At 42.3% G+C, this 26700-nt stretch overlaps 1 protein-coding gene across 1 annotated transcript in view; it reads right to left on the bottom strand.

Annotated features, from left to right (window-relative positions):
* Positions 1–26700, bottom strand: part of ATP11A (ATPase, class VI, type 11A) — a gene marked incomplete at its 5' end in the record, with an annotated part of 92248 nt that overhangs the window by 24417 nt on the left and 41131 nt on the right. Inside the window, 14 exons of the mRNA XM_015411767.1 lie at positions 3347–3492; positions 4886–4988; positions 7482–7656; positions 8759–9010; positions 10061–10242; positions 11522–11625; positions 12631–12704; positions 12958–13029; positions 14940–15103; positions 17566–17739; positions 18514–18711; positions 20209–20359; positions 22809–22890; positions 24533–24597. Coding sequence (XP_015267253.1) covers positions 3347–3492; positions 4886–4988; positions 7482–7656; positions 8759–9010; positions 10061–10242; positions 11522–11625; positions 12631–12704; positions 12958–13029; positions 14940–15103; positions 17566–17739; positions 18514–18711; positions 20209–20359; positions 22809–22890; positions 24533–24597 — 1942 coding nt within the window. The remainder of the gene's footprint in view (positions 1–3346; positions 3493–4885; positions 4989–7481; positions 7657–8758; positions 9011–10060; positions 10243–11521; positions 11626–12630; positions 12705–12957; positions 13030–14939; positions 15104–17565; positions 17740–18513; positions 18712–20208; positions 20360–22808; positions 22891–24532; positions 24598–26700) is intronic.

The raw sequence follows: 26700 nt of genomic DNA, 5'->3' as shown, positions 1-26700 counted from the left end.
GGCTGATGCCTCATGTTTGCTGTTGTTTTCTGTCGCCTTCTCTTCCTCTGCTTTCTTTCTTTGTTTTGTTGGCATTTGATACTGCTTCAGGAATAATTCTGCTTTAGAGAGAGACACAATCTTTTCCTTCTTCTCTTTATAGTTGAATATAAGGCCTTCTGGTAAAATCCATCAGTATTGGACACTGTTCTTTTGAAGAAATGTTGTGATGTTTCTGTATTGCTTCCTCTTCTTACGTATTTCAAATGGAACATCTTTCAGTATTTTTATCTCTTCCTCTTAAATTTTTAATGTTGTGGCAGTAGAAGCTTTAAGTATCAAGTCTCTTGTTGATCTTTTTGCGAATTTAACAAATATTTCCCCTGGAAGATTATTTTTTTTCCCACAAACTCTGAGTAGGTTCTATAGATCATGTCTATATCCGCTTGCAATATTTCAGGTTTGCTGTTGATCAAGTGGGCCAATGCTTCACTTAAGATTTCTCTTAAATTTTCATCTTTTTCCCCCCGGTACCCCTTGAAATCTTAAAACATATAGGGATCTTTCCACTTGTAGTTGTAGTAATTGTTGTTTTTCAGAAGCTCTTTCTTTATCTGCAATGTCCATTCTTTGATCCATTTCTTTGGTCTTAGTTTCAACCTTTTTTAGCTTTTGGGCCGTCTTGTCTGATTTAACTTTAGTTTCCTTCAGCTCCTTCTGCATATCATCAAATTTCTTATTGAGATTCGTCAGCTGATCCAGCAGGGGGCGCAAGGCTTCAGAAATTGTACCAGCTAAATCGATGGTAGTTTCTGGTCTTGTGACCGGTGATGCTGTGCTGGCATTTCCTGTGGTGCCTCTGCCTCTGGATGCCATTTCTCCCCCTCGCTGCGTCATTGTTTACATTAAGGTAAAAGTTTTTTTTTTAAGTTCTAAGCTTTTTCTCTGCAATGAATGTCGGGTCCCGCTGCGATCTGCTTGGGCTGGGTGGGTTTCTGACAGCTTAGTATCGGCTTGCTGCCCATTTATTTCTTTATTTATTTTATTCAATTTATACCCCACCCTCCCCGCAACGCGGGCTCAGGGCGGCTTACAGAGAGGAATGCGCCAATATAAAACATATTTAAAATCATTAGAGCTCCGTCTTACAGGCCCTGCGGAACTGTACAAGGTCCCGCAGGGCCCGGATCTCCACCGGGAGCTCATTCCACCAGGTAGGAGCCACCACCGAGAAGGCCCTGGCCCTGGTCGCGGCCAGCCTGGCCTCTCTGGGACCTGGCATTGCCAGGAGACGTTGCGTCCCAGACCGAAGTGCTCGCGGGGGAACATATGAGGAAAGGCGGTCCCTTAGGTAAACTGGACCCAGACCATGTAGGGCTTTAAAGGTAAGAATGAGCACTTTGAAGCGAATCTGGTACGCTATTGGCAGCCAGTGCAGCACTTTCAGCACAGGCTGGATGTGGTCCCTACTAGGAAGACCCATCAACAGCCTGGCCGCAGCATTCTGCACTAGCTGCAGCTTCCGGATTTGCGACAAAGGCAGCCCCATGTAGAGAGCGTTGCAGTTCGCTGCTTTTTACGCTGTATGGTAGGGTTCTTCCTCGCACGAGTTCTCCCCCCTTTCTCTATGGAGCTTTGTCATCTCACTGTCAGTTTCTCCACCCTCTTTGCATTTGTCTTTCTTTTGAAACTTCTTCACTCATTTTTTTAATCTGGGTGTCTTCTTGCAGGGAAAGTCCTTTTTGCTTAGGTCCTTGCATGCTCTGGTCCAGTAACGTCTCTGGTCGCCATTGCTGGCTTTGGGGCAGCAGGACCCTGAGGAGCAAAAAAGAGCCCCAAACCCCAAGCCGCGGATTCGGGAGCGGCTCCTTCAGCACTCCAGGCTAGAAGCTCCCTACAAGAGCTTGGGGGGGGGATCGAAAGCGTCCAAACCCCCTCTCTGCCGCCTCAATCCAAATCGCACCCATCGGAGCTCGATGGAGTGCGTTTGTTCGCAAGTCGCCAAAACCAGAAGCCATTGTATTTTTTATCTTGTTGACCAATTGTTATATTGCTTTTTGTGCTTTGCAACTTGTTTTGTTAGCCTTGTTTAGTGTAAGAATATATAGCAGAATATAATTAAAAAAAATAAAAACAAACTACTGTATCAAACTGATGAAAAAGATGAAATTATTCATTTAGAAATGCTTTGGCTGAAGATAACTGTGGCATCAAGATATTCAGTTCTCAACATGGTAACAAAACACATTTATCCAATGTGCTGATCTAGTGTTATAAAATACCTGAGGTTGGAAATTTAAAATGAAGGTTTACAAGACCAGGGACTCTGTTATTGCAGTCATAATACCAATGAATGTTATCACTAATATGATCTGGCCTATCAGTGCAGATATAAAAACAAACAATCTTTCTTCCATCCAGCTTTGTCAACTGAAATTAGAAACTGATTCATGTTGCAGTGGTCAAATTGCTTACTCCTTTATTTAGTGCATTACTGAATACTCTAAAAGTAAGTGGTTTTTGGAAGGCAGGTTTTTCTGTGACCCAGTCCTGAGTTTGCTGTGCTAGCAAACCAATGCAGACAATGTGTAATACCATCTGCTTCAGAATATCAGGTCACAAACGCTGCAGATATATAAACCAGCATAATCTTTCGGGCTGGGGAACAAGTGAGCTTTAAGTTTTTAGGAATCTTTCCCCAAAACTAACGTTAGAAAGTAGACAAAAGTAAAGTTTCTGAATATGACAGCAACAGAAGGGTGAAGAACTTGTAAGCGAGGACTCTAGCCGCTGTGACAATTGATTCCAATGGATTATCACACAGGGAGAATTTCTAATTCCTGCCCCATCCCTCCCCACACACCTGCAGCCACTGTACCCATAACAAACTGACTACAAGAGTTAAGGATAATGATTATTGTATGGCATTGCGTGTAGTTTAGCCAAGAGATCCTAAGATTGTCTGGCAGCCAGAAGTTCTAACTCTTTAGCATCATGTACCACTAGGAGGCAAGGTAGACTTATTCTGGGGGCAAGAGAAGTTTCAGAGGTGGTTAGCCACTACTTGCTTCTGGTCACAACCCTGGTATTCCTTGTAAGTTGCCCATCCAAATACTAGCCAAGGCTGACCCTGCTTAGCTTCCGAGATCTGAATAGCCTGGGTTATCCCGGTCAGGGCAAGAGTTAAAGATACCCACTCTGCACAACAGCGGTGATCTTAAGACAGAAGCCTCTGTATTTAATAATAAGGTTCCTCCACCTAAACAATTAGATACTACAAAAATTACTTATGAAACTACAGATTTCACATTAGTTGAGAAGACACCTGTAGCGCTTTCATCAAAGATAAAAAAAGGGGCCAGCCTACCTTATAAAAGAAGTATTGCACAAGTTCAGATATCCTGACATAATAAAAATGCCCATGAACAAGCAACATTTTTTTCAAATGTTTAAATTTGGGTATTGCATAGTCACTATTTCTTGCAGCTTGACGGCCTTCTTTTCCAACAATGCCTAGAAAAAAAAAATATTGGTAAATACTGGTGAAGCAACGTGAAATGATTCAGGCAAACTGAATTGGGGATTATCAATAATTAGATTTCCCGCCTGTTTTACCAGATTACATGCTATGTGTTTTGAATTTTAAAAAACCCTGAGAAGAAGAGTTGGTTTTTACACGCCGCTTTCCTCTACCCTAAGGCATCTCAAAGCAACTTACAATCACCTTCCTTTCCTCTCCCCACAACAGTCACCTTGCGAGGTAGTTGGGGCTGAAAGAGTTTTGAAAGAAACTGTGTCTGGCATAAGGTCACCTGGCAGGCTTCATATGGAAGAGTGGGGAATCAAACTCTGTTCTCCAGCTAAGAGCCCACAGCTCTTAACCACTACACCACTCTGGCTCTCTGGATTTATTTAAACTAAATTATAATCAGTCAAGTCCTACCTGTTTGTTGCATGAAGACTGTGCTCTTGTCATTCTTGATCTGTACACGTTTCCATGCAGACACCAGGTTGGATGAGAGTGGGGTGGGTGATTTTCACTGATCCCTCCCCTCCTGCTGCAGACTTGGCTCCCCCATACAGCTGTTGCTGGGGTTCCCTGTCCCAGGAGCACCATTTTGGGCTAGGCTTGCCAAGTCCCCCCGGGGGGGGCGGGGAAACCCCCGCCCCAGAGGCCCGTTCCCTGCCGCTGGCGGATCGGGCCCCGGGGGGAACCCCACCCCGACGTGCATGTCACCCGGAAGTGACGTGATGCCGCCGGGCATGCTGGGGGCGGGGCCACGGTCATCCGAGGGAAAACTCTATGGTTTTCCCTCGGATGGTCGTGGACCCGCCCCCAGCGTGCCCAGCATCGTCACGTCACTTCCGGGTGATGTGCGTGCGGCGCGCACGCTTTGTGCACACAGACTCCCGGAACAAGCCAGGAGTTCCCCGCTCTGGATACAGGTAACACTTGGCAACCCTATTTTGGGCTGCAACGGGTGTGGGGGGGTTGTTCTGATGCAACGGGTGGGGGGAGTTTTGTTCTGCTAACGGAAATCCATTTTTGTCAGCAGAAACTTTTTTCTAGATCTGCTTCACACTAAACAGTTTGATCTGGAATGTTTATGCCTTTGAGCTGCAGCTGCCGTTCAATCCCCTGGAGATGTGTGAATATATACTTAATGCTTTTTACCTGCTTTGACCCAAATATTGAGGTCTATTACTTAATACCAGCTACACTATCTTCCATCCAGTCTGGTAAAGGAGGTAATATAATCCCTGCCCAGCAGATGGAGTCCATCTCCCTTTTCTTCAGATATGGGCAGTGTCTTCTAATTGAAAGAACTCATCTTACCAGCAACACAGCATTGCTACTTTAAAATTACGTTTGCTTTTTACTTATTTGAGCCCCAAATCCACTTACCTATGCCCACATGTGCTTCTAAGATCATACTGACATCGTTTGCTCCATCACCAATCGCTAATGTGATGGGGTGCTCTTTTGACCATTTAATCAATTTTACAATCTGGAAGGAGGGAAAAAAAAGGCGGTCTTATTTTTGAAACAATCCACCCAGCCACCCCAAGATCTACTCAGAGTGGCAGTGGCTCTCCAGGGTCTTAGAGAGGTTTTTTAACAGGGTGGTTTGAGATAATAATTTTGGGTGTCCTCTTCAGCACTTGTTCTGCTATTATTCCATTGGAGTTCCACATTGGGAGAGTGCGTGTGTTAAAACTAGTATTTATCTGCAAAACCGGAGTCCCTTGAGTTTGCAGAACTCTGTATTTTAACCCTGGCTGGTCCCAACCCCCCCCCCCCCATGCCCTTAAAATGTACGTGCCTAAACCGGAAAGGTGGGGAAATAATGGAATTGTGCAAAGCCAGTTTTAAAAGAAAAAAGGACAAGGATCACAGCAGAAGGACCCTCTCATCTCCTACCTGAGACAAGGACTATGGAGGCTGGGAGCGGTGGCTGGGAAGTTAGGCAGCCCCGCCCTCTGCTCTTTATACTCCCCCCTAACTCAAGCTGAGAACAGCAAGGACAGGCAGGGGAGGGGGGGAGAGAAGAGAGCCCCACTCCTGGGCTGGATTAAAGGCCTGGGTGGCCACTTCTGGACCACGGGCCGTAGATTTGACACCAGTGAGTGTGTGCGTGTGTGCATGTATACTGTCAACCTGAATATCACAGAATATTCTGTTCTCAAGACAGAGGTGAAAGACAGGTAAAGAAAACATATCTTTGGACCTGCTCACACATTATTTTCCAGGATTTTCTTCTCAGATCCGTCTTTCTGCTCTTGCTGTGACATAGAAAATAATAAGTAAAACTATTGTTCAGCACTAAACCTCCATTCTGTCTGAGGACTGGCTGGTGGCTATGAAGATACCTCATTCAGCAGACACAATAAAGTGCAGTTCATTTAAGTTTTTTTCAATTAGGGGGCATTGGTGGTGTGAAGAAATGCATTTTTGAGTGGCCGTCTGAACTGAGCAAAACCTTCACCATGAACTTTTAAAATCTTTTTTCTCTCTGGGCAGAGAACAGGTAGGAAAGGGGAAGTCAGTTCAATATACATTGGTAACTGAGTACCTCTTAAGAAATGTTAATAGGTCTAACAAGAGACGATGGGATGGTCAAGTTCTCTCCCCACCCCCAAACAGAGGTTTGGAGGTATTAAGTTCTAGAAGGACTTCAGGAAGAAACTCCTGCAGACTTCAGGAAAAGCTTCTTTGACCCAATCTGACCTGGTCAGTGGGTGTAGAAACAGATATGATAAAACTCCTGGGAGCAAGGAGAAAGGACTCTTTGGTCCTGATTCCATCGAAGGAGACAGAGCTCTTAACTGAGGTCAGGAGGAGGAGGCCATTATCATGTGCTGGCCTGCACACTTGAAGGAGGCTTGAAGGTAATGGGACTCCTGTAAAACCTGTAACTTTCTAAGCTAAGGAACCTGCCTTATATTTAACCTCTGATAGGGCATGTATAGAGGGAGGGAGAGAGGAACTGTGTTTTACCCTTTTCTTTTCAATCCCTTGCTCAATCTACTGCTGTGCTAAGAATATGCTTGTGAACACTTTCTTTTTAATAAGTGCGTTATAACTTTTGAGCCTGGTAGTGGTTTTCTGTGCCACACAGACCTCCGTCTTGGACACGCTATTTTAAAAGGAGTGTCAGAGGAAAGGGGAGGGCAGTCAGTTGGCAAGAGGTTGCTCCTCTAGTGGTGTACAAGGCAGCAAGCTGTCCCTATGGTAAACAGACTCTAAGTAGCGGGAGACACAGAGGCAAGGCCTCAGAACTTGGAAGAGAAGCTGGGAGTCCTGACCCTCTCAGTGGGCAATTCTTTACGAAGGTCAAGTGGCAGCGCTGGCTGAACAGACGGTGAGAAAAACCCTCCTGGTGTTGGGAAAATCTTGGAGAACAGGGTGGAACAGGGCCTGCAGAATGGAGCAAGACCGTTCTGCCACAGGGATGAAGGCACATTAGATCGAAATTTATCCCAAGAAAATGAACCAGAAAGACCAAAAGTTCATGTTACCTACTCTCTTTTATCCCTTTGCTTAAATTTTATTCACAATATCAGTTGATTATAAAGCCCTAATCAGTCAGAAAAAAATTAAAAGAATTTCTACCAGATATCATCTATCTTTGTTTTTAAGCAATACAGGTTTCCACGTGAAATTACGGTTCAGACTCACAAAGAAGTATCCTCCGAAAGTGTGGCACTTTTCTTTAGTAGAAGTATGCTCATTCTTTCCGTATTGCATCAATCCTAGCACTAGCTTAAAATCTGCATAAATCAGTGGCACAGCAGGATACCATTTTAATGTACCATTAACTAATTGCTCTCTTACAGAAATCCTTCCTTCCTTGTTTTTAATTTTTCCTTCCATTATCAATCATGGAAATGTGGGTGTTTTACATTTTTTCTTTTATCATGACTACAACATGTTACGTAACGATTTTCAATATTTGTACGAATATACATTTATCAGATAATTAAAGAAATGAAACACAGACCTGTGCTTTCTGCAGAGGAGCCATACGGCAGCATAAAACTGCACTGCAGTTCCTACATATTTCAAGGAAGAGCTCTCTGTAGTTACCAGAGCTCCCATCTTCCCGTGGCTTCATTATTAATGATAATGCTGCTCCATCAATAATTAAACCATAATCTTGCATCTCAGCTGAAAGCCTGCCGAGCGACAAAAATATGCACGAAATGAAACTTTGTTTTGCAATTTAACTAATTCTGTTTTTACATAGTACATGAAATTAAGAGAATCGTCAGATACATCAAATATCAAGATAGACACAAAAAGTCGTTTGATAGTGATGTCTTATGTTTGCTTCCCACTATTACAACAGCAGCAAAACGTTACCACTAACCCAATGTTCCTCGACGTTGTGGGTTAACTTCAAAAGGCAAAACGTCAATTTTTCACTTATTTCACATACTCTAAAGTGTTTTTTAATCTCTGAGAACAATCATATACGACGGGGAATGTGGGCCAAAGAAGAGGCAAAAGGCAAAGCAAAGAGGTCAGAGGTGAATAACTACTTTTAAATTATCATCTGGCCAGAGATTCCTCATAAAAACACAGGGAAAGAAGAGGATTTTGAACTTCTGGGTGACCAGCAGTTTGTTAGCATGAATGCCATGTTGAATTTGTGTGATGGGCCTCCATGGATTTGTCTAACAAATTACTAAAACCAGGGCTATTTTTGGGCAGGAATTATTACGGGTGTGTGGCCTAACATGCAAAGGAGTTCCTGCTACCAAAAAAGCCCTGGGTTTTGACAACAAAGTAAACAGAATAAGAAGCAAAAGGTGGGTGTGGCTGGATGACCACACTTCTGGTAACATGGGGGTGCGGCCTACTATGCTAATGGACTGTGCTGTCAAGTGTGTGGCCTAATATGCTAATGAGTGTCTGCTGTTGGGTGTGGCCTATTATGCTAATGAGTTCCTGCTGGGCTTTTTCTACAAAAAAAGCCCTGACTAAAACGGAGAAGTATGGAAATCTAAAAAGCTATTTGGGAAAATGAATAGAGAGCTCACAAAAAACGCATGAATGCATGCTGACACCACCAGTAAGTAACAATAAAATTTGCAAGATAATGTGATAACCTAATAAACCTGCATAAACATTCAGGTCAGAGAGCTATAACTTCTCTCTACAGAACCTGGATAAACAAACAAATTTTTAAAAACTTGTCTTCTAGTTTACCACTAAATCAGTGCCAAAAAGTAATCAAAATTTACGTGTGACTCAGAACTTATGCCTTCTACATACCCTGAGAAAGTATCTCTTGTTAAGCTGCCGCTGTGCCTTAGAACAGTTTTGCTTAACTCAAACAATACATCGTGCAAACTCTGTTCCTCTATTTTCTTTGTAGTCAGCTCAAGAATGTGGGTGTTTCTTCTGAACAGTTTACAGGCGTAGCATGCTGCAGCGGCAGTCTCCATTTTGTCTCCCGTCAAAACCCACACCTTAATGCCGGCTTTTTGTAGGGCTTCAATGGTATCCGCAGCTTTCTCCTGTAGACTGAGAGATACCAGTTGAAAACATTTATTGGCAGATGTGAAATGAAAAATGTAGGGGACTTACTAAAGTGTTTATACAGGAAAACTTACTGTTATTTATTAAAGGGGCTGTACTGTTCCATTGAAGGAGCACAAAATAAGATTTACTAAAAAGTGCTGCATGGGGCCTGATTCAGGCAGTGTAAATAAATACCCCCCCCCATCTGTTTCGGGTCAGGGAAACAGCAGAGATGGTAATGCTGAAGGTTGCCCTTCCCTGAAGTTGTAGTCTCAAGGCCAATCAGGCCCCTGTGTTGCTTCAGAACTGGGGTCCCACTGGGAACTCACAACTGCTGTTTGGCTGCAAGTCCTTGGGTAATCAACAAGTAACACCTAGTTTGGGCCTTACATATAATCCTGGATGTGGGTTGGCTTTAGACCCTTAGATTTCAGTTATAGCAAGGAGTATTTTTAGCGTGTGATGATTCAGTGCTGTTCTGGAGAAAACAGATCCAACCATGGTCTTGTAAGCTGAATAAACCACTAGATTCAACTGCTGTATATTAATTAAAATCAGCTAGTATTCCAGGTGCCACCAACGATAAGGCTTTCCTTGTGTCAGCATTTACACCAGAGAAACCTGCCACACTCATTCTGTTGAGAATATTCAGCGATTACATAAAACAATGCCCTTTCTACATGTTTTCTGCAGTCACTGAACATCTTAATTCTGTCTAGCCACTACTAATTGTTATGTTAGTTTTAAATCCTTTTAATATGATATTTTATATTACTGGGCTTTGTCTGTGAGCTGCTTATTGACCAGGGAGAAATCACTTCCGTCAAAAGCAGAAAAGCAGCACATAAATTTAAATATAAGCAAAACAAAAATAACTTTGGCTACCACACAATCAGCTGTCGTGAAGAGCTTTTTTCTCACATGAAGCAGTTCCTTTATCTGTTTATCAAGTAATAAATTTATCAAGTGGTAAGCGGCCAATGAGACTGGTCTCATGGTGAAGCTTAACACATCACTATACAGTACTAGACACAACAAAAGAAGTGTACTAACCGGTCTTCCACCGCAGTGGCACCAAGCAAAATAAGATCTTTTTCTATCCGCTCATAAGCTTCTGCGAGTTTCTTTTCCCGGTCCCTCAGAGACAGCTTTGCCTCCTGCAGAGACTTCTCCACACTCTCATATTCTTCATAGGTGAACTTTTTATAAGCAACACACAATGTCCGCAGGCCTTCCTAAAGAAAATTGGTTTAAAAGTGCAGGAATGTGTTTACTGAATTTTTTCATAGGTATTTGAAAAGTCAGTTTGATTCAGACCTAGGTTGAAATTCCCACTCTGCCATGACCTGCTGCGTGATCTTGACTTGTCATTTCCATGTACACAACCATGCAAGCTCCTCAGTGGAACACAGTTCTGTTTGTGGAAGGTACAGACTTCTGCTAGTTCCCCCCCCCCCAAATGTTCTTAAGCAGAGGTCATTTCGGGGGGGATTTAGGGGGATCGCAGTTCCCCCGGGGTGAGGTACCGGGGGGCGGGGCACATGACGAAGCCCCGCCCCCTTCTTCCGGCCGCCCTTCTTCCGGCCCTCATTTAGCCAGGAGGAGGCAGGAGAAGAGGGAGGGTAAGTTGCTTCCTCCCTGCCTCTCCCCACCCCTGCCTGCCTAGGGCCAGAGAGGGCCTTCACGGGGCTTCCTTGCACTCCCGCCAGCCTTGCAGGTCCACCACCGGGCCCCTCATGGGGCTCGGCAGTGGAGCTGCAAGGCTGGTGGCAGCGGCCGGGACCGTATGTGGCCTTATGACACACTTCCGGTGATGTCAGGGGGTGTGGCCTTATGACAAACTTCCGGTGATGTCAGGGGGTGTGGCATATGCTAATGAGTTATGCTAATGAGTTCCCCTAGCTCTTTTTCTACGAAACGACCCCTGTTCTTAAGGGTCCATTAACCCTCAGGAACAGAATTTCAGGGAGCTATTGGGCTACAGCTGGAGGAAGAGTCAGGAAAGTCACACTCAGTGAAATCCACAGATGATTGTATACATGCCATGTTCTCCCATCCTGATCTACCTCACAGGGCTAGTATGTGGATAAAATGGGGGACAGGACCATATACACCATACTGAATACCTTTTGAGAAATGGTAGGATAAAAATGTGAATAAAATTAGTTCATGCGGATTATAGTTAATAGTGACATCTCATCTACTGGCTTGACTTTAGGCTAGGAAGCAAATTTATCACCTATCCTGAGCATGACAATACTACTTCTGAAAAAGTTTAAAGTCAGAATTGACGGGAGTTACAAATTCTTACTTTGTAAACTTTACTCCTGACATGTTTCTAATACTAAGTACATGGACTCCCTCGACAGGTACATGATGGAGGGGAATGGAAATCAACACAATGGCTGTTGCATGACTTGCACAGTCCTTCATAAGCATGTACAAACAATTTCTGTGATTTTTGGCCTTCAGTGGAAAGAGCACAATTAATGCTTGCCAAACAATGGATCTTACCACAGCATTTCTTTCAACTCTTGATCGAATCTGTTCTATTTTGCCTTCTGTAACTCTAGGAAATATAGAAGAATCTGCTCCTTTACAAAATAGCAATATTTCACCTGAAAATATAAACAAAACAAAAAAAATTAAATACGGTGCAAATTTTAAATGTACTATTATCCCCTGCCCAACACAGACATTTTCTTAAGTATCCATTTACCTATTTTAAAAGCAACATCTACTTTAACTTATTTTTAGAATCAGATTCCAAGCATAGGGTTGAACCCTAACTTCTGTAAGCAAAGGAAATTTCACAGAAGGGATGTCGGCCATCTTTATTCTCTATCCCCAATCCCTTGTGCCACTTGAGCGCTCCTGAATGAGCATGACGCATCACATAGACAGCTGTAGTGAGAATGGGGAAACTGATGAAAACTGCTCCCTCACTTGTGTGAATTCTTTCACAAATGGTGCAGTAACTCATGCAAGAGTATATGGGCGTAGAAAAATCCAACGATTCCCTCAGTTCAACTGAAGCCTCCTGTGCCACATGCTACAATGTTCCTGAGGGTCCCATATTCTCCACGAAAAGCTAAAGGGGATGGAAAGCAGGTGACTAAGATCAGGGGTCATTTCGTAGAAAAAGAGCTAGGGGAACTCATTAGCATAACTCATTAGCATATGCCACACCCCCTGACATCAGGGGCCCGGGGGTGGACCTGCAAGGCCAGCGGGAGTGTGAGGAAGCCCCACCAAGGCCCTCCCTGGCCCCAGGCAGGCAGGGGTGGGGAGAGGTGGGGAGGAAGCAACTTACCCTCCCTCTTCTCCTGCCTCCTCCTGGCTGAATGAGGGCTGGAAGTGGGGCGGCTGGAAGCAGGGGGCAGGGCTTCGTCATGTGCCCCGCCCCCCTGCACCTCACCCGGGGGAACTACGTTCCCCCCCGAAATGACCTCTGACTAAGATTCCTTCTTCAAGTTCTCTTCCACTTACTGAAGTATGGCTTCAAACCCATAATATTTAGGACAAAGGAAAAACCAGAGATCGCAAGAGACAAGAAACAGTGATGTGATTTGAATGTCAGAATTAAAATGAACAATACAAAAGGCCTTTTAAAAAAAATCTACCTTTTGCTGATTTAACAATTACACTCATCCGTCTCCTCACTGAATCAAAACTAAGGACCTCCAGCAATTCAAACCTGAAGGAGAAAAAACAGAACGAAAAAAGTTTAATGTATATCCTGTTAAAGGTATGCTTCAATCCATTCTCAGACAACCTTCGTAAGAAGAAAAAGTCATTTGCACTGAAATTTTAAAATCCACACCTGACAAAATTATAGATTATCAGCACATTAAACAATTTTTCGCAAATGAAAATTGCAGGCATCAATGCAGGTTTTTTTGTGGTGTGCTTTTAATATACTTCTACATCATAATGAAACAATTACTCACTTTTCAATGTCATTTTCTCGATTTAAGATTTCCATAAAATTGTCCTTCAGTCTTAAGTATGTGTAGCCAAGTCTGAAAAGTGAATGACAGATGGATATCAGAGATTATTAAAGCTAATGTATGCAACATACTGAACTGTGTAATTGATTGTGTATGCCAGAAATAACCTTCCCATTTCATTTGAATGGTACAAAATTTATTATTTGCTCAAGCTGTTTCAGGACTTTGCTTTTTTCCTGTCTTCTGCCTCAGAGTTTTGAGAAGAACCATCCCATATAAGCTTTCTCCCCCCCCCCCCAAACAATTTATTAGGATATAATAAAAATCACACATATATCACAAATTATATTGTTCTACATCCTTTTTCTCCTTTCTCCCCCCCTTTATCGGCTCCATCCCATATAAGCTTTCTCACAGTTTTATTCCATCAAGATCTTTCTTCCTATTACACTTCTACCCACCACAAATGTACTGCTTACTCCTCAGCAAAATGAATACATCCCCAAAGGCACACCTATAGAACCATCACTCAAATCCCTTCACCATCTGCTCAAGAATTAAAGTTTTCTTCCACAAAAATCAACAGGAAAATCCTTTTATGCTCAGTCTAGCTAGAATTAAGTCTACCTAGTTCAGATAGTCGACACCAGCCTGAGCATGGAACAACTCAAAGAAACAGTACAAGACTGGAAAACGTGAAGAGAGCTGGCTCATGGAATCGCCAAGAGTCGGACACAACTGAATGGCTAACAACAACAAGTCCAGATAGAGTAAAGCACACTCAAAACAAGTGTGATTGCTCCATATTTTAATTGTAATGTTTGATCTTTCTAAAAAGCAGGAATTATTAAAAAATTCTATTATGGTGGATTTCTCCATTTGAACCTTAGTTCTTCCCCACAGGACTGCTCTTCAGCTCAAAGTCCTAGCTAGGAAAGGTCCAATGAGCAATCCAAATCCCTTTCTCAGCGTTTTTCCTTAAGGTTTGTGTAAACTACAAAAATTAGTCCCATTCCACATTACCATTCTAAACTGGATGTTATTAATTGTTGGCCTGATTTGTGGGGGGGGGGGGGGGGGGGAGATTCATACAGCAAATTTCATCCCATTAATAAGGCATTTCTGAAGCACTATGGTAATTTCAAAGAGTTCTGCTTCTCCCCCACCCCCGCCGCTCCTTCACCATGCAATCTTCCTCAGACTTTAAAAAAATGTTCTAAGGTGAGTGCTATAGCACTAAACCACTATAGTACTGGCTCAATGGAGTCAATGCGTCTCATTGGTGCCTTTAGCAGTATTGTGCTCACCTTAGAGGGTTAAAAAAATGTCTGAGGAAGACTGTGTGGCAAAAAAGGGCGGGGGGAAAGTGGCATTGTAGGAAGCACTATGGGCATTTTAAGCAGCACATCACAGCGATTCAGAAGTGCAACAAAGGGGTTGAAAACGGGGGGGAAACAGTTTTCCTCAAAATTGGCTCAACCACACTTTGCTAACCCAATGCAAGCAGGTTTATATTAACAGGTAAATAAATTCTGCTAGCAGCTGGTTACTAAAACAGGCCTGTCTGAAATGACAGAAAAACCCATTAGCAACTAGTTACTAAAATGGACTACATAGGCAGTTTGAAAAGGGTCACATAAAGAAAAAGATTTCAAGTCTCATTTCAAGTTTTCTGATTCAGAAATCCGTGAAAAACACACTTGTGTGCTGTAAAACACAATTTTCAACACAAATATACAGTTTTCCACACCTAAAGCTACTGTTAGCAGGCCCTGTCTCCAATAACTCCCACAGAACCTGACTCTGAGCCTTCCTCTCCAGTTTTCTCCCTGTCTCTGGTGTTTTTTCAAGTTTATCTTCCCCTCAGTTTCTCCCTGACATCATGGATCTCTTCATAAACATACTCCCAGTGGCTGTACCAGATGAAATAAGACTCCACTTTGACACAGGTTGGGACAGTAAGATACCAGCGTGACACATACCTCTGAATCCCTTCAACTAAAGCAACTTCATCAGGGGACGAGGATATATACACTGAAGATCTTCCTGAGAGCTGAGCTTTCTTTAATCCATCCACATTGTCATCCTCCTTCACTTGAACAGTGTGACAAAGACACAGTGCCCGGAAAAAGAGCTCTTCCCTCTCCTAATAAATTAGAGAGGAACACTGCTGGTACAAATTTTCAGTTCTAAGCACCAATATTAAATATTTTCTATTTGGAACAGATACAGTTTCTACGAGGGAGAGGCAGATAATTAATTGTAAGAGACTAGCTTGCATTTTTAAAGGGCACCCACCTCTAGTAATAAAGCAATACAGTCTTGTAACCTGCAAAAATTATTAGATATATCTGAAGAAGTTTTTAAACCAGAATATATATTTTTTTGTCTGTGCCTTCTTTTTGGTGTTCCAGATCTGCATTCAGGAGGACTCCGTTTCAGTTAGGATGCATCATGTACAGCCCTATAACACAGCTTTGAAGCCAGAGCTCAGACGTGAAGTGACAAGAAAAATTCCTTCAAGCATAGGTCAAGGAACAAGCGTAAGCCTCTGCTACCTGCCAGGGCTTCTGCGCCACAAGGCATGGCTTCCAAACAGGCTTCAACCTTGCAGTAGTTTTTTTTAATTAGTCACTGTTTTTATTAGCTCATGGGCTGGTGCTTATTGTCATACTAAGGACTCGAAGACTTGTAAAAATGGATTAGTTACATCTTTAGAGCCTCAATCCAACCAGCTAGACACAGGTAGATTTTTTTCTGTCCCTTTTATTCAATGCTTATAGGCGTACATTGTTAACTGGGTGTGTAAAATGTGTGGCAGCCACTTTGACAGTATACTTTAATACACAACTAAAGGGTGTTCTCTTGTGTATGTAGTTGGAAAAACAAAGATAGCAAAATCCAAGCCTCTGCTTTCTGTTGGCTCGATCAATGCTTGTTATAAGGCAGCAAACAGATAGGTGAATCTTAAAACTTGAGCTAAACAGAGAATTTACTACGTTGAATATAAGTGCCCATGTGTATTCAACAATACCTTTCCCACTGAACACAAGTTTTTCGATGTTGGCATCGTCTCCTTTCACGTTTGTTTTGCATCTTTGCTAGCCCCCCTGGGTCTATCTTGGAAACCACAACAAAACTGAAGGTAATGAGCCACTAACATGGGTGGTGCTCTATGCAGACTTAAGGTGTTTGGAAAAAAAATTAAAAGAAGTCGGCTGAAACACCTTATTTGTATGACACCTCAGTGAAACAGACTCTGATTTTTCTTCTGCTCCAGGAACTGTAAATAGTGGTCACAGGCATGAGACGTTAGGACCACAATGCCAAAGATGAAAATTAATCATTTTCAATAAAATGGGTATCGTTTGTAGTTCTGCTTTTTGAAATTTTCTTTCCTACAGTCCTGGCCTTATATCTACAACTGACATCCTATGTAGATAAATCAGGTGCTTTAGGCATGCCCAACATTCCAGCGTTATGATTCTGTACCTTTAATAACAAGGAAAAACTGGCAGATGCCGCTCACTCAAGCCCCCACCAGACTGGGACAGGACAAGCTCCACCTGCTGAAATTCCTTTATCTATCTGGCTATCAAAACATAAAGAATGCTTCTGTTGCAGAGCTGGGCAACTCTGAAAATGGCTTCCTTATTAACCTATTTATCAGTTCTGTTCCAGGAGCTCAGCGGCACAGACAGATCCTCCTGTGTGAGCGGATGGAGGGACTCTTTCATGTCGGGGACAGCTCCATGTGCACCTTTCATTGTGTGTACAGAGAGCCATCCAAAGACTGAAAGTGAACAAAGGGCTCTTTGCTTTCATGCAGTAGCGGGGGGGGGGGGAAGGCATGCAATGCCACAATAGAATTTACTGGGCTCAGTGCAAAATACAGAAGCAATCCCTTCCCCCAACCTGATCTGCCAGCCGTTCACTGCTCTGAGCTCCCAAAAATAGAATGGAAATGTTAACAGCGTGAAAGGGAAGACAGGGGGAAGAACCATCTTGTATATATAAACACATAAATATGTACTAACAGGTCAGAGTTTCCAAGCTTGCAATTTGTTTCACTGCCACAGCTATTCTACAAAGTGCTTTTTGTTTGTTTTTAAATAAAAGCGTACACAGACTCTTGGGGCTCCTAGATCCTGGTATACACCCACCCCCAAAGTTCCCTAAGCACCCTGCTCTTTCTCGGTATGCCTAGCCAATAAACAAGTCTAGCTTTCAGTTCCAACCTAATATGCCATCTGTCAGATCACTGTTGGAAAAAATAATGACATCTCAGAAGCTACAACAACAATGGGAAGGGAAGCATAAGCTTTGGCATATTAGGTTTTATATTGAAAGAGCTGGTTTATCTCCAAAAAATGGTTTGGAGACCAGACTGTTTTGTGTGAACCACATCACTAAATATGAGAAGCAACAGTTCTCACATCCACGAAGCAGGAGTGTCCTTAATACAAGTACAGCCAGGAATACATCCCTACTCAAAACTGAAAAGCCACTTTGTTTAACTAAAAACTGCAAAACACTATGTGTTCAATAACTCTACCATCACCAATATTATTCAATCAGCATATAATTTAAGAAGATAAGGCTTCCTACTTTGCTGCTTCCTCCTGGGGAAGAATCAATCATATCAATTCCAGCACAATCATTGAGGATTTGGCCATTACAGATGACGTGAGGAACGTAAACATGTCCCTCAATGCAGCATTCAATGAACTCCATATTGTTCTCAGTTAATGTCCCGGTTTTATCTGTGAAGACATATTCAACCTGAGGGGCAACATACAGAATTAAAAATGGTTGAAATAACAGTGACAGACCTTAACATAACAAGTCATCTTTCTGTAAGACTTAGCGCTGAACTGCAGGCTGTGGAAGGTCAGTAGTTCAGCAGTTCGAGACCCAGGTGCCACATGATGGAGTGAGCTCCCATCTCTAGTTCCAGCTCCTGCCAACCTAGCAGTTCGAAAGCAAGAAATTGCAAGTAGAGAAATAGGTACCACTTTGGTGGGAAGGTAACAGCGTTCCGTGCGCCTTTGTGTTTAGTCATGCCGGCCACATGACCATGGAAATGTCTTCGGACAGTGCTGGCTCTTCGGCTTTGAATCGGAGATGAGCACCGCAACCCTAGAGTCGGATTCGACTGGCTTTCGAGCAAGGGAACCTTTACCTAAATGTGACCACAAGGACACCAATGCCATTTTAAAATATTGCAAGGGCCTCACCCTGATCTGGCCTACAGCATGGTGCTCTTGTTCCCCCCAACACACACCTTTTAAAGTGCCAAAACAGCTGCGTTGGAGCCCCAAGGGAACAAGGATACCACCATTTTTAGTTTGGCCCTTAATTCCTGGCTTGTTCGCAAATTCTTTAAATAACTTCTAAACTGATTATACTTTTTGGACTAACTTGTAAAGTAACTCCCTGCTACTTTACCTCTCCCCCATATGACACACACAAATCTCACATCAGGCAACAATGAAAAAGTTTACATCTTAAGAGTCAGTTTCTAAATTTGTACGACAACATCGACGCAATAATTACCTGCCCTAACTCTTCATTGAGGTCAGATGTATTCACAAGTGGGCCTTCACCTGTTTCCTCATCAAACATTTCTTCATCCCAAGTGAGAAAATAAGAACCAAGAAACTTCTGCATTTCTACTGTGACATACATGGACACAGGAATGATGTAGTTGAAAAGAACCATGAAGGCAAGAAAATCTGTAAATGCTGTAATAAACTGGCAAATGGGGAAAAACAGAGCAAAAAAATGGATTAGGATATGGCATAAACCATATTTTAGACATTTATAACATACAAATAGACCCAACTAATAATTATTGTTTAGTCCACAAAATCCATCTACTTTGATTATTGTCACATTTAGCTGGTAGAGCTCAGTATGCAATATTAATCTTCAAGTACATGTTACAATTACTATGTTACTTCTTATCTCGGTAAGAAATAATTACAGCAGTGTGTACACGCATAGCCTCCTACTGGAAGAAAGTTAACCCACCTCTATCAGATAGGTATAAAGGATCTGCAACAGTGCATTGTTTTCTAAAATAACTTATTACAGAAGAACCAGAATCAACTCATACATGGATAAATTTATGGAAGAATGTGCGATGTTTGTGTCATTACCAAGGATACTTCTCTGTTTTGAGCTTGAACCCCTTGGTTTGAAACAATATAAACAAAGCTTATAGTAATGCTTTGGTATGTAAATCTTATTTGTAATGATTTCAGGACCTTGAGTTGTGGTCCACTTATTTTTTTCCTTTATTAATATATTATTTTAGTTGTGTAAAAATACACTATTATATTTTATTGTACACTAATAATTATATTAATTTTTATTCATAGATGAACAACAATATCTACAACTTTTGGGGTTTTAACCCCGTAATCCAATTTGAGTTACACTGAAAAAGACATACGACAAACACAGTAAAATAAACAAACAAACAAACAAACAAACAAAACAATACCCAAATCCAGCACAGGAACTACAAATAGAGAAAATGACTCTGTGGCTATGATCTCACACACTAAATAATGCACTTTAAAACCACTTTCAATGCACTTTCCAACTGGATTTTGCCAATTCACACAGTTGGAAATCCAGTTGGAAAGTACACTGAAAGTGAATTGAAAGTACATTATTTAGTGTATATCAGGGCTTTTTTGTAGAAAAAAACCAGCAGGAACTCATTCGCATAACAGGCCACACCCAACAGCAGAAACTCATTAGCATAGTAGGCCACACCCTGACAGCACAGTGCATTAGCATATTAGGCCGCACCCCCATGTCACCAGAAGTGTTGTCATCCAGCCACACCCACCTTTTGCTTCTTATTCTGTTTACCTTGTTTGTTGTCAAAACCCAGGGCTTTTCTTGTAGCAGGAACCCTTTGCATGTTAGACCACACACCCCGAATGTAGCCAATCCTAATAAGTTTCTGCTGTTGGGTGTGCCCTATTATGCTAATGAGTTCCTGCTGCGCGTGGCCAACTCAGGAGCCAGCCGGAACTCCGTTCCTGTGCGTTCCTGCCCAAAAATAGCCCTGGTGTATATGATTACAGCCTAAGTGTAAACTGTCTTGCTGGATGAGAATCTCACACAAACTAGATAGCCCAAAGTTGTGTGGGCAAGGAAGAACATCTCCTCTCTACAACACACTGCCAAGCAATGAGTACTATCTTTTATGAAAGCTGAAGTTATTCTTCATACCACATTTCTTTTCCTTTCCAGTTCAGTTTTCCGATTATACCACGGCTCATCACGAAAGGATTCACTTTGCCAAACATACTTCAGGACGGTATTTATTAGTGCTTTACTGATCAGAATACAGAGGTATACTATGAGAAATACATTCATGGATCTGAAACAAACCAGACCAACAGTTTCAAGATTAACAAAATGACAACGCTTTATGGCATCGTGGTTCTCAGAGCCTGACATTTTTTTCCTCAATGTAAATCAAATAAATGCAATAAGATATATTTTGGAGAGAACCATTAGCAATATTAACAGGAAACAGGAGAAAGGATTGATGGCACAGGTTGTCAGTGCCAGGGATGAACAAATAGTCAGCTTGTATTTTTGTCCAACAGTTGGACAGATATGGAGCCCTGTTCCCCAGAGTGGCACTTGCCCCACGTTTCAGCAAAGTGGGCAAGCCCCTTGCCTGCATTTGGCAGGTGGATTCCACCTTGAAACAGCCACCACTGTGAGCTTCGCTGAGGTGCAGGCATCATGCTAGGGATGGAAGTAGATGTGGCTGTTTTGGTTGATGGAAATTGCAAATGTGGCTCTCCATGAGCCATGGAGTGAATACTGGTCTACATATCATTGGTTTAAGGGTGTAATCAGCTGATACTTCTGAGATGACAGGCTATCCACTTACCATACCCAAAACTGTACTGTTAGTATACAGTTCTGTCTCATGCATTTAAAATGTGGGTTCATTACATCTGACATCTGTGAAACTTGAGGCCCTCCCATTTTATTCTCACAAAACCCTTGTAAAGTAGATTGGACTAAGAGCTTCAGCTTCATGACTGAGCAGAAATGTGATCCTGGGTTTTCCTGATTTGCAAAATATTTGTGTTTTGATACTTCTAGCAGCACAACAGTGAAATAGTAAACTGCAAGCTCCTCTTTCAATGGTGTGTTAAATAAAAAGCCATGATTTTGGAAATGAAACAGTACGTCTGAAGTTTCACCAGAAATAACATTTCGTCTGAATAGGATGCTGTTAGTTTCTTCCTACAGGCTTACCTGGTGTTGGTGAGGAACGATGCCTCCTAGACTAGACATAGGCAATTGGTTTGTTTTTAGAGAGCTGAAAAGAAGACTAAGGCTGCGATCACACACACTAAATAATCCATTCAATCCACTTTCCAACTGGATTTGACTTGTGTGAACTGGCAAAATCCAGTCGGAAAGTGGATTATTTAGTGTGTGTGATTGCAGCCTAATATTAGTAGCACATTGTTTTCATTCTCGCTTTAGATAAACAAAGGGACAACACCCTGTGTGCACGCCACTATGGAAACTCTCTCTCACACAACCTTGAACTCTTCTAAAAAGTTTAATCAGTTTCTAGCCTTAATGGTTTCTGGCTGCTGGGTCTATGTGCATTTATGTGCAACAATCTGAGACAAGAACAACTCCTTCCTCCCTCGCCATTATACTTCTTTTCCCTGCCATTATGCACAGCAAAGGGAAGAAAGAGGAACTTCCAGGCTTATTAGTGGGAGGTATGCCCCCTGGAATTCTTTCCCCACTCTGTTAAGTGATCTGCATTTTGGCACAGGCAGTTGATGACTAGACTTGACTATTTACCAAGTGGTAGCTTATACTATGGAGCTGCAGTGGCTCAAGTGGTTAAGACGCTGAACTGCAGGCTGTGGAAGGTCGGTAGTTCAGCAGTTTGAGACCTGAGTGTGGCACATGAAAGAGTGAGCTCCCGTCTCTAGTTCCAGCTCCTGCCAACCTAGCAGTTCGAAAGCAAGAAATTGCAAGTAGATAAATAAGTACCACTTCAGTGGGAAGGTAACAGCGTTCCGTGTGCCTTGGTGTTTAGTCATGCCAGCCACATGACCATGGACATGTCTTTGGACAACGCTGGCTCTTCGGCTTGGAAACGGAGATGAGCACCGCAACCCTAGAGTCGGATTCGACTGGCTTTCGAGCAAGGGAACCTTTACCTTTAGCTTATACTACAGTGACCACCTTAACCACATGAGCAGCCAAACATCCATAGCAGCTACCCACATAGCAAGGAGAATTTTGACCAGACATCCACATTTTAGTGAAAACCTTGGAATATGAGGAAATGGTCTCCTTGCTAAATGGTTATGGATGACAAATTCTAAATTCTTCATTGTGTACATAGCAGGCAATTAAACATTACATTCTAACAGATGTACAACTAAAGAGATAAAGTGAAAAACAAACATGTCTGCAAACTCATGCATCATGCAGGTACACCTGACAGAGTTTTTTGATCTTAGGCAGCTTTCTGTTCAATAGCAAACCTGCATTATTTATAACACAAATGCATGTTTGTGTAAAGATCAAGACAACAAGAGTGTTATTTGAATTTGTTAAAGCTAGAAACTGTGAAATCAACTAATGCATCCAAATTCTTAACAAATAAATAACAAAAGGGGAAAAAAAACTCCAATCAGACTGGAGATGCCTATAGCTCTCGTTAACGAAAACTTAATATAAACTTTTATTTCATCTCATTTTTAACAAGTCAAGTGAAGTGAAGTCATCCCCTTCCTAAGCAACTCTAAGAATATATTTAAAAACAGTCTTACTTTTCTACAGCAGATCGTTTCTGAGATTTTGACTGGTAGTTCAATGCCATTTTGGTTTCCATGCCAGTATATATAGCAACACCTGAAACAAAACAACATTGTTTCGTCAAAAAAACAAACAAATGTGTTTTCACAAGTATACAAAAACATTACCCAAGAGAGTATAAATGTTAATTGTTGCCGCCCTGGGCCATATGGGTAGGGCGGGATACAAATCCCATAATAAATAAATAAATAAATAAATCACAACTGTGGGCTTTGTTCCAGGGAGCCCATTAATGAGAATTGCTTGCATTTACCGATAGGGCTGAACTAAAATTTTCTATGAAAGTTTTGGGAGACAGCGTGCTGTAGTGGGTAAGAGTGGCACACTCTAATCTGGAGAACTGGGAGGAATTTCACATTACCCCGTTTTGAAGCCGTTTTTGCTCCGTCATGGAATAAACCGGTATAGGGCTGCCATTTCACACATGGCTTTCCCCTTCCAGTAAAGAGCTGGATCTGAAGCGGTTTGCCCTTTCAGACTGCACCGCTTCCCCCCCCACCGTTTTTCGCCTGTGCGGGCGATCTCCGGCTTTTTTTAAAAAATGTTCGCTTTAGAGCACTATAGCGCTATAACACAACTCTCCAGGCATTCCAATGGGGTTGATATAATGCTGTTGTGTTATACCGTTACAGCGCTATAGCGCACAAAAGCGAACCTTCCCCCCCCCCCCAAAAAAGCTGGAGATCGCCCACGCGGGCGAAAAACGGTGGGGAAAAGTGCATCGGAAATGGGAGAGGAAACTGAAGACTACTTGGACGCGGTTGACAGGTAAAATGTTTCAGCCCCGTTTCCTAAACGGGACAGAAGCATTTGTGTGTGAAATTACAAATATATTCAGGTAGGGAACCGGTTCTAAAACGGTTCTGTCTGAAATGACAGACCAGAAACCATTTGGGAACCGTTCCTCTTCCGGATTATATCGTCTGTCTGAAATTCCTCTGGGTTTGATTACCCACTCCTCCACATGAAGCCAGCTGGGTGACCTTGGGCCAGTCACAGTTTTCTCAGAACTCCCTCAACCCCACCTACCTCACAAGGTGCCTGTTGTGGGGGAGTGGAAGGGAATGAGATCATAGGCCACTTTAAGACTCCTTAAGGTAGAAAAAAGTGGGGTATAAAAATCTATTCCTCTCCTTCACTGAAAAAAATACCCCTTTTAGCAATTAAAATTTTGGCTGCTCTGAGACGTTTCAGAAGAATTCATCCATTCAGAATGAGGATGGTATTGACCCAATAAGCATTGCCCTAGCTCTTCATCGGCAACATCATTATGCAGCCAAATCTGACTGGCTACTTTCATGACATGCCTGCATTTGCTATGGTATCCCCAACTGGCTTGGATGACCCGTGTGACTAATTCCAGGAACCATATGACCCTAAAAATGGCACCAAAACAGCAGCAGAGATAATGACAGCAAACAGAACTAACATTTACACAATTATGGCTTTTTGGGGGAACATGTTGGTATACACTGAAAATGCTACTTTTATCTCATTTTTAGCGAACATTTGAGCATCCCTATTTGGTAGAGCTTGTCTACTTTCTTTTGAATAGAAGACCCTTGCTACCAGATCAGAAAACATATCTGAAACTTATTGTGCAAATCTCTTCATGTACTGCTGTACACTGGGACTTCATTGTTTTTATACTACTAGTGTAATTCATTACAATATTTACCAAAGATTTTCTCTGTGTTCTTTAAAGTAGCTCCTCTAAGAAGCAGATTTTCAGATCCCAATGGCCTGCAAAGGTAAAATTGGCAAGCATTTGACAGTTATCTCCAAAGGGTTGAAAGTAGTGGTTTTAAAATTCACATAAAACACAGAATGAACAAGGTGAGGATCAGAATTTTTTAAAATAACTTTCTCATCTTTGTTAAATTATAGCCCTTTGTTATATAAGACATTTGTTTGGTTTGTAGGTCAGGCTTGCATTTTCAAATGAAAATTAAAGTTAAGCTCTTAAACCCTTAAACACACCTCTTGATTAGCAGTCCAATTTTTAAAGGTGTCTTAGAATACCTTAGACAAATTAAGTTCCAAGGCATAGATTGAGACCACCACTCTAACACTCTGAAACTAGTCCTAACTACAGAGGTAGGGGTGTGTGTGTGTGTGTGTGTAAAAAACTTGGGTTTAGCTAGTAACTCAATGAGACTTATTCCCAAACAAAATGTGTGTGGGGGTTATAGTCAAACCATGCAACCAAATCCTATAGATTCTTATGTGAAAGAAAGCCCCACCATATTTAATAGGGCTTATTCTCAATCAAGAAACCATAACATTGCCACCTTAGCCATGTTCCAGTTACTGAGACTGCCACTTCTAGTCACCTGTCCATTATGACATCCAGAGCCTAAGCTCAGAAATTTTCTTTAGAAGTCTCGCTTAGCTTGAGTAAGTGCACTGCCACGTATTTTGGATATTTTTAATTGGAATGCAACACATTGTCCATTTTTATTTCACACTGATGTGAACACATGTACAGATTAGTATTTGCTATATACGCTGGAAGCAAACTGATGTGTATACAACCCTGGACTGCAAAGAAAGATGACAGAAAGTAAGATAGACGTGATAGACATGCATGTAAAGACTGTTAGCAGATCTTAAAGTATGACCTGTCATGCGAGCTGTACAGATATGCATTATAGTTAGAATGCTGTCATTAATAGTGTTGTTCTTCGCCAGGAAACATGTAAACCACATCACACATACTCCATACTCACATACAAGTGTCAACCTTGTGCGCCTAAAAGCCACACTAACAATCTTTATGTTTGTTCCCTTTCTCTCTTCCTCCCTCCCTGTGACCACTGTTTTGTCAAATCAGATGCCTCTCTCCTAAGGATATCCTAAGAGTCCTGGCTTTCCCATCTGGATCATGCCCTGTCTGAACTATACGACCCTTTTCTGGCTAGCTTTCCTTTTCACACCTCAGTCCTCTCAACTGTACCCCAAACTCTTCTGCCAAAATCATGCAATGATTTTGCTGTACAGATTCATGCAAAATCCCTCCTCTTCCATTCCATATCCTGCACGATTTTTTAAAATTCTTCTTATGAACTCCCCACTGGCTTGCTCCAGCCTTTTTTTGCCCCACCATCAAGTCACAGCCAACGTATTGTGTAGAGTTTTCAGGGGTAGCTCTGCTACTGCTTGCACCAAGACTTCCTTGGTGGTCTTCCATCCAAGCATTAACCAGGGCTGACCCTGCTGAGCTTCCAAGATCTGATGAGTTCAGGCTAGCCTGGATTATTCGGCTCAAGGCACTTCAGTTTATTTCTCCTCATCAGTCGCTATAACAGTTGCAACTATTCAGCCCTAAGTTCTCCAAAATCTCCATTGTTTTAAACACTTCTACTTATTTTCCTATACTGCCCTCATGGTGCCCCCTCCTCCCTACTTATTTTCTTACACTGCCCTCATGGTGCCCCCTCCTTCCTACTTATTTTCCTACACTGCCCTTCTGGTGCCCCCTCCTCCCTACTTATTTTCCTACACTGCCCTTCTGGTGCCCCCTCCTCCCTACTTATTTTCCTACACTGCCCTCATGGTGCCCCCTCCTCCCTACTTATTTTCCTACACTGCCCTTCTGGTGCCCCCTCCTCCCTACTTATTTTCCTACACTGCCCTCATGGATCCCCCTCCTCCCTACTTATTTTCCCACACTGCCCTCCTGGTGCCCCCTCCTCCCTACTTATTTTCCTACACTGCCCTCATGGTGCCCCCTCCTTCTATTCTTTCAAACTCCTCCTCAAAACAACCCTGTCAGTTTCCATCCACACATGGAATTAACCACCCTTTGTATTTAAGCTACATCCAATTTTTTTACCTGGCTTCCTG

This window comes from Gekko japonicus, unplaced genomic scaffold (assembly GCF_001447785.1).
Source record: "Gekko japonicus isolate JY-2015 unplaced genomic scaffold, Gekko_japonicus_V1.1 scaffold247, whole genome shotgun sequence".
Classification (NCBI taxonomy): Eukaryota; Metazoa; Chordata; class Lepidosauria; order Squamata; family Gekkonidae; genus Gekko; species Gekko japonicus.
Note: the sequence above shows the minus strand (reverse complement) of the source record. Positions and strands in the feature narration are given on the sequence as shown.